Genomic DNA, 8,501 nt, shown 5'->3' on the forward strand with positions numbered 1-8,501 from the left:
CTGCACTAGAGTCCTAAGGCGGGTTGATACAAGCCTGCAAAAAAAAAGCCAATGCTGAGAGCAGATGTCAAGGCAGGTGTTTGGCTGAATCAAAAAGCTCAATTCATTCTTCTCCAAGGCCTCTTTTAGACACAGCCTCAAGTCCCTGGGAGTTGGTGACCTTTGAGTGGAGAACATTATTGATCTCTGACACAGTGCCTAGAACTCCTAGTGGCAGCTACATTGGCACTGGCGTGACTCAGCTGAGGAGGGCAGGTAGGGGAGGAAGTGAGAATAAGGTGCAAAGAGGGAATACTGTTAATCAATGCATCACCAGACACTGTCAGCTGCACTCCAAGCATTCCCAGCACACCTTTCACCTGAGTGGCAAGTGGGCTTGGCTGGCTGAGACCACCTCTCAACCACTGGTTATTTGATTCTCCCACGAGACATTTTCTAGACATTTCTACTCCTGTCATGCCTCTGTGATTTACTGCAGTTCCTCCTCACAGTAAACCTGTCATAGAGGCTGCTCTTCTCATCCCACTGTACAGATGAGCAAACTGAGGCTCAGCAAGACTAGGTAACAAGTGTCTCATGGCCAGCAAGAAACAGATCAGGACGCAGAGACTCACACCTGTATCCTAGCTACTTAGGAAGCTTGAGATATGAGGATTGTGATTCAAAGCCAGCCCGGATAGAAGTCTATGAAACTCTTTTTTTTTTTTTTTTTTTTTTTTTTGCCAATCCTGGGCTTGAGCTCAGGGCCTGAGCACTGTCCTTGGACTCTCTCAAGGCTAGAGCTCTACCACTTGAGCCTCAGCACCACTTCCAGCTTTTTTCTATGTATGTGGTACTGAGGAATTGAAGCCGGGTCTTTGTGCTGAGGAATTGAACCCGGGTCTTCGTGCATGCTCTACCACTAGGCCAAACTCCAGGTAACAAAGTCAGAGACAATAACCACATGAGATTAACCATAGTGGAAAAAAAGAGAAAAGAAATAACTTCACATAATACATTAAGAACAACAATCAAGGGGGTGGGGGAGGGAAATGGAGACAAAAACATGAGAAGAGGTATCAATGTGTGTGTGTGTGAAATAATGCTATCTGGTGAATATAACTATTATTTACAATAAAAATTAAATATAAAAATTAGAAAAAAAGAACAACAATCACAAAGATAAACTTCCTGTTTCCATAACCTAGAGTTCATTTTGTTTAGACTCATCCTATATGACCACATGTACGTAGGTTTTTGAGGTATTGTGATCCTCTGCTAGGAGAATCTTTGATGTATAAAAGTCTATGAAACTCATCTCCAATCAACCACCAAAAGGCCAAGCTCAAGTGGTAGAGCACCAAACTTGAGCAGAAAAGCTAAGAAACAGTACCCAGGATCTAAGTTCAAGCACCAGTACTGACAAAAAAGAAGTGGAGAGGCCCATCCAAAGATGGCATTTTTTTTCAAGGTACACCAAAACTCTATTTAGCAATGAGTTCACGTCTGAAAGCTGTGGTTCTCTACAAGCCATGAGTAAGCAGGGGAGAGATCAAGCCTCACAGGAAGCCTGGTTTTCCTGTCAACAAGGCCCAGAATGCAAAGCAGTCACCCTCAGGCCCAGACAGCTGTCTACCTGGCCACTATCATAGGTTCAAATGGACAGAATATATTCACATAGAGGAGAGGAAAACAGGAAAGCCTACTAAACTGGGTTTGTTCCTGACCCCTGATGTGCTCAGGATGATGTGCTCAATGGGAGAATCTCTGGGCCAGAGATCTAAACCCAGCTTAAATATAAAGCCTAACTCTCCCCTAACCTACTGACATTGAGAGCAGGTCTTTTTGACAATGGGGTAAAGGCAATGAGGATTCAGTTTCTCCCCGGGGGAAGATTTCCATGTCCAAAAATTTGAGACATTTCAGTCTCATTTCATAGTCCTAAACTGTGAGCTCCTGTATTATGAGAGTCTGTCTCACGCACTTTTCTGCCTGGGATGGCTCAGGTTTCAGCCTCCTGAGTAACTAGGCTGGTGACTGGCTTGCACTCTCCTTCTCGAAGTCCAGAGAAAGAGGAGTTTCCTGTGTGAGTTTATTCTGCTCTCATAACAAATGACACCTGGGCGACTGGAAACTACAGCACAGAAAGCTAGAAGTCTGAAATGAAGACATGAGGAGGGCTGGGGGAAGGGAGGCTGTTCTACGACCTCTCTCCAGCTTTTGGTGGTTGCTACAGTCCTTGGTACAAACACATCCAACCCCATCTCTGCTTCACATTACTTTCTCCCTGTGTCTGTGTCCACCGTTTGACTGGAAAGACACCAGTCATCCGAATGAGGTGTTTGCCCTAAATTCACTATGATATCATCAAAATCCTTAGGACCAACTTTCCACATGAGGTCACGTTCTGGTGTTCTGCATTTGATGCTCTGTTTAATCTGATGAGGGAAGGGAGGCAGATTCGATCCCAACATTGGAAGACAAATTTGAAAACAACTTCCCTGAGAAGCTTCAAAGTCAGGGTATACATGCAGTGCCTGAGATACCTGTCTTTAGGAGTCCAAGGGGGCCGAGACTTAAGTGGTGAGCAGAGACCTGTGAAACAGGAAGTGGACAGTACACAGGACAAGCACACTACCAGGTGAGGCTTATCACAGGGAGAAGATAACAGAAGAGAGCTGGGAAATGGAGGATGGAGAAGAAATCCAGTTTGTGACATCATGCAGAGCTTAGGGCTACAGAATGCCACCAAAGCATGGGAAGCAGAGAAGTGATTCAAGAAGTTCATCATGGCAGAGGTGAGAAAAATGGCTGAAAGGGGTAGAGACCACGGGTCTCCTCTGCCAGCGAAGAACTTGAAGACAACAACTGATTTCTATCTTGGTCACCTCTGTATTCCCAGCTTCTAGCATATATGTGCACTTCATCTATGTTGGATGGATGAGTATGTGAAGTAAATAGGATAGTGGGGTACATAGATGGATGGATGGGTAGGTGAGTGGGTGGGTCAATGAATGGATGAATGGAGGAATGGGTGGTTGGCTGGGTAGATGAGGGAGTGGATGGATGGATGGATGGATGGGTACATAATGGATGGATAGATGGCTGGCAAACTAGCTTTAAGCCAAATGAATAAATAAAGTAACAAAATCAACCTGTAGCCTCATGATTTGCACTGCCCTTCACTACAAGAACTGAGCTGAGACATTTACAATGATGTGCCTTCAACTCACCTCATTCCTTCGGAAGCCATCTTATCCAGGTTGGCAGTGTCCTTTGCCTCTGCCCAGTTTGCTCCCAGGTCACCCCAGCCCATATCATCAGCCAAGATGATCACGATATTTGGTTTCTGGCTCGTCGTTGTCGTTTTCCCATGGATACCAAAGTCCACAAGTGGGTAAAGAAATCCAGAGAAACTCACTCCCACCAACAAAACTTTCAGAAATAGCCAGCCCATGCTGATAAGCAGATTCCCTCTGTTGGCTGCCAAGGCGAATCACTGCTAGGGGTTTCCACCCCCAGTGCTCTGTCTGCTGGCTAGCAGTGCAGTAAGTCCCTGGGGAGCAGCTGTAGTGTGTGACTGGTGATGGCAGTGGTGATTGTGAAGGTGCTGCAGGGATAGTGGAGGCTACAGAAATGAAGACTATTTGAAACTCTAATCCCAGAGAGTCCAGAGAATGGTAGCCCACTGTAAGTTCCTCTTTGCAGGAGATGTTTCACAATGCAGCTTAATACGATGACCGATGTGTGCAACTATTAGACCCCACCCTCAGCGACTGCTCTTGGACCATGCAGCAAATCACCCCTTTGTAATCAAAGGTGTTAAGAGTCACAGCCCCAGTCCTGCATCTGTGTGAGACTCTATCCGGTGCCTGTCAGATACATTCTCCCATCTGAAGAACACCTGAAAGTTCTAGAAGCTGCAGGCTGCCCCAAAGGAGTTTCTAAGTTCCAGATGGTTGAGGTTTCTGTCAGGTTTCCTGAAAGAACAAAAATTGACAAGAAAACAGTTTTAAAACTGCCAGTACAGCTGTGTTTTACCCAGTAGCTTAGGAAATAATCATTTTTCCACGCCAACAGATGTTTTCCTTCTTATTTGAATATTTAACGGGCTCATCAGTTTCTTGAACCTGAAATGCCATGACAATAATATTTGCAATGGACCTCTGGTTACGGGGTCAGAAGTAATATGAGAGATGACTTCTAACAACCCACGTACAATATAGGTGGAAAATGGAGGCCTAGCCTTCTTGGTGGGGAGAGAAGGACTAGCCCCCCATCTCTGCAAAGCCCCAACACATCCCACTTACCACCACGTGCCTCTGATTCACAGGAAATTCCCAACTTGATTGTGATCTGGTTAAACTCACTGCGGATTCTAGATGTTTAGATTGTTAGGATTCAGACACAAGTCTCTGTAACATTCATGCTCTAACCTAACCATTTTCACATAAAATTCTTGAAAGAGCCAGGTGCCAGTGGCTTACACCTATAATCCTAGCTACTTAGGAGATGGAGAGCGAAGGAGCAGAGTTTGAAGCCAGCCCAGGCAGGAAAAGTCTGGGAGATTCTCTTCTCTAATTAAGTACCAAAAAGCTGGACATGGAGCTGTGGCCCAAGTGGTAGAGTGCTGGCCATGACACAGCTCAGGGATAGCACCCAGGCCCTGAGTTCAAGCCCCAAGACCAGCATGCACACACGCACGCACGTGCGCTGCTCCTGATAGAAATTAATTTGAATGAAAAAAGAGGGTATGTAGCCAGGTTGTGGCAATATGGCTATTCACTATAGAACACTATAGAACACTTTCAACTTGCATACATTTTTAATTAAATATTTAAAAAATCCTAAAAATGTGTTCCTTTACTTTACACAGTAATTATGTAATTCTTTTGAGACAAGCCTCTTGCTGTACAATCCAGGCAGACCTAGGACTCATTCTGTAGCCCAGGATGGTCTCAAACTTGCCATCCTCCTGCCTCAGCCTACTGAGTACTGGATTACAGGAGTGTACAACCATGGTCAGCCTAGTTGTAAAATTTTTAATAGGAAAATATAGGGCTAAAGGTGTAATTTAGAGGTAGAGCACTTGCCTAGAATGTGTGAGATCCTGAGTTCCATCTCTAATATTAAGGAGGGAGACGGGGAGGGTTAGGGAAGATGAGCAGGCGGGAAGAGAGAAGGAGAAGAGGAAGTGGAAAAGGAGAAGAGAAAGAAAAGACAAGACAGACGCTGTGTAAAAGCCTGGGATTGAGATTTGTATGTCTATCAAGCTCCAAGGTAAGGCCTACACTGCTAGTCCTTGGCTTATTCTTGGAGTAAGGAGGTGCTAGAAAACAAAAACCATCCTGACTCTGGCCTTAGATGAGACAGGAACAGCACAGCCTAATTACAGATGTCTCTGCTCCAGGCCACAAGACCAAGGCAATCTATCACAGTGTTTTACAAGTCAGGTAGACCTTCAGCTACTGGGTACAAATAGAGCAGAGGGGCAGGGGAGGGGGTGTATGTCACTATCCTAGTTCACTTGGAAGGCAGAGAGAAGACTCCATTTTTTAGAAATGCCAATTCTTCCTCTTTCTAAAAGGAGAATGATTTCAAACTCAATTAGATATCCTCAATGTTTGTTGAACTTGAGGCCCTAGAAGATTTCTCTTTTGGGAGAAGTCTTTCTGGAAATCTCTTGCACAGGAGATTACTTAACAAATACTTGTTCACCTGGTGCTTAATTTCTAGCCTCATTCCACAGACTCCAGAGCATTGAGCAATGGCCCTAGAATGCTTTTCTTCTTAAAGCTGCTTAGCCCAAGAGCCCCGTAGGGACCTCATTCCTGGTCAATAATCCATTTAAGAATGACACAAGGTACAAGAGTTCCAGGAGGAAAATAAAATCACTTCTGAAAGAAACTGAGAGCTGAAAAGATGACTTACTGGTAGAGTGCTTGCCTAGCAGGCATGAAGCCCTCGGTTCGATTCCTCAGTACCATGTAAACAGACAAAGCCGGAAATGGCGCTGTGGCTCAAGTTGTAGAGCACTAGCTTGAGCAAAAGATGATCAGGGATAACAAACACCCTGTCCCTGAGTTCAAGCCCCAGGACGAAAAGAAAAAAAAAGGGCTGAAATAGAAGTACAACATAGATTGTTTACCAGCATGCCGTATCTCTGGGGAGACATTTAATTACTTCCCAATTTATAGGTGTGTGTGTGTGTGTGTGTGCGCGCGCGTGTGTGTGTGTGTGTGTGTGTGTGTGTGTGTGTGTGTGTGTGTGTGTGTATGTCTTTAAGCTAAAATTCAGGGCTTGGGTGCTGTCTTTGCGCTTCCTTTACTCAAGACTACTGCTCTACCACTTGAGCCACAAGTGGGGAAAAAGAAAAAAGCCACTTTTGGCTTTTTTAGTCATTAACTGGAGTAAGAGTCTCATGGACTTTCCTGCCCGACTATCTTCAAACTCTGATTCTCAGCAATAGGCCTCCTGAGTAGCAGCTGGGAGTACAGCCACTGGTTCCCAGTCTACTTTTACTTTTTTAGCTAAAAGGAAAAGTCAAACCAAACACCCAATAGATGGATTCTAAACTGAGTACTTCCATTAAGATTCACACTGGTCCTTTGAACTTAGTTGTCCTAAACCAATTGGTCCCCTTTACTGGCCCAGAACTTTATCTTATGTTATTTTCCCAGTCTTCCCATAGCAATCAGTCTAGGGTAGGAGCTTAGGCACTGTTCAGGAGCTCTCCCCCTACCTAAGTAAGAAAAGAAGCTGTCTTTGGGGAATGAATTCATTTCTCTTTCCACTGATGAGAAACACCTCCCACAAAGAAAGCCCTACAATTCCTCCTTCCACGGGGTTGGCTGGCATAGATTTCTGCGGTGCCCAAATTCCAACAGCTCTTCTCTGAGTCTCAGTGTTCCCCAGGCAGGAATACAACAATCAGCCTCATGTTGCTCTTTTCTTGGGGCTTGAACTCAGGGCCTAGACACTGTCCCTGAGCTTCTTCTGCTCAAGGTTAGCACTCTACCACTTGAGGCACAGTGCCCCTTCCAGCTTTTTCCATGTATGTGGTACTGAGGAATCAAACCCAGGGCTTCATGCCTGCTAGGCAAGCACTCTACTACTAAGCCACATTCCCAGCCCTGTTGCTGTTATTCTTGTTTTGACAGTAGTTGTGTTTGAACTCAGGGGCTTTCACTTTCTAGGCAGGCACTTTACTACTTGAGCCACATTCTCAGCGCTCTTTGGATTTAGCATTTTTCTTCAGACTTTTTGCTCAGGTTGGACAGACTTTTCTGGCACATAAGTTCCTAACATGTTGTTCAAGGTCACTCTCAGACAGAGATCCTCCGACCCATACCTCCTGATTAGCTTGGACCACAAGGCACTCACCATCAGACGTAGCTTATTGATTGAGATGAGGTCTCTTTAACTTCCTCCAGTTTAGCCTTGAACTGTGACCCTCTTATTCTCTGCCTTCCAAGTAGCTGAAATCTCAGATGTGAGCCATGATCATGCCCACCTCCAATCTCTACTTTATTCAAGGACTTTTTGTGGTGTTAGAGACAGTGCCCAGGACCTCGTGTATGTATGCTAAGCAGGTGCCATACTAATCTATATCCCTTGGTCCTTGCTGAAATTTAAAGCAAGGCTGCCAGGTAGGCGGAAGTTTGATCTCCCTTCACTTTCCAGACTAATGAGCAGGGAAATTAGCCCTGGAGGCTGCCAGCCAGGAGAATGGGGGTAACATGACCAGGAGACCTGCTGGGCAGTGTTCTAGGGCTTCCTGAGCCCCTCAATCTATCACCTGACTCTGGCTCCCCACGGGCCTCCCTGGGCCAAGCATCTTCCTAGAGACCCTTGAAAACAGCTGAAATAACAAGGAGGTTGGACAGACTTTTCTGGCAGAGGGCTTTTTGTTAGTTTCCCAGAGACAGCAGTTTCTGATGAACTGAGGCCAGAAAAGACAAAGACAAAGAAGCAGGTGGGGGAGGGGGGATTCTCTTATTTCAGATTTTTGTTGTTTAACCTAAAAAAAATCAGAACATGGGCTGTGTGCTGGCCAAGGGCCTGGAGTCTCACGAAAAGGTGGGGGGGAGGGTGGCAGGAAGAGCTGTGGGCACCAGCTGCCCATCTGAGGTCTGACATGGTTCTCGCACATATCTAGTCATTGGCCCAACAAATGTGTACTGGCCCTTTAATTCAGGCACTGCATAAAGCCATGAATGAGACAAATGAAATCCCTGCCTCACACCAAATACTTCTTTATTGGTAAAGGTTGCAGGGAGAAGTCAAACAAATAAAATGTGAGCATCACAGAGAAAAATCAAAGCAAGAAGGGGCCTGGGAATAGACAGCTAAAGAGGGGCTCAAGGCACTGTCTTGTAGAAAGTAATACAAAGAGTCTGTATGGATTCCTCCCACCTTGGGAAGGAGGAATCCATGTAGGAAGAAGACTACAGGCAGAGTGCAAAGGTCTAGTTCAGGTGAGAATCAACGTGGAAGGAAGAAGAGTGTTAAGAGTCACAGAG

At 45.4% G+C, this 8,501-nt stretch overlaps 1 protein-coding gene across 1 annotated transcript in view; it reads right to left on the reverse strand.

Moving 5' to 3' along the window:
- Arsg (arylsulfatase G) overlaps positions 1 to 3,689 on the reverse strand; it is a 65,848-nt gene extending 62,159 nt beyond the window's left edge. Inside the window, exon 1 of the mRNA XM_090349856.1 lies at positions 3,213 to 3,689. Coding sequence (XP_090205982.1) covers positions 3,213 to 3,436 — 224 coding nt within the window. The 5' untranslated portion in view covers positions 3,437 to 3,689. The remainder of the gene's footprint in view (positions 1 to 3,212) is intronic.
- Between the last annotated feature and the right edge of the window lie 4,812 nt (positions 3,690 to 8,501).

This window comes from Megascapheus bottae, chromosome 17 (genome assembly GCF_031878675.1).
Source record: "Megascapheus bottae isolate mThoBot1 chromosome 17, mThoBot2.hap1, whole genome shotgun sequence".
Taxonomy (NCBI): Eukaryota; Metazoa; Chordata; class Mammalia; order Rodentia; family Geomyidae; genus Megascapheus; species Megascapheus bottae.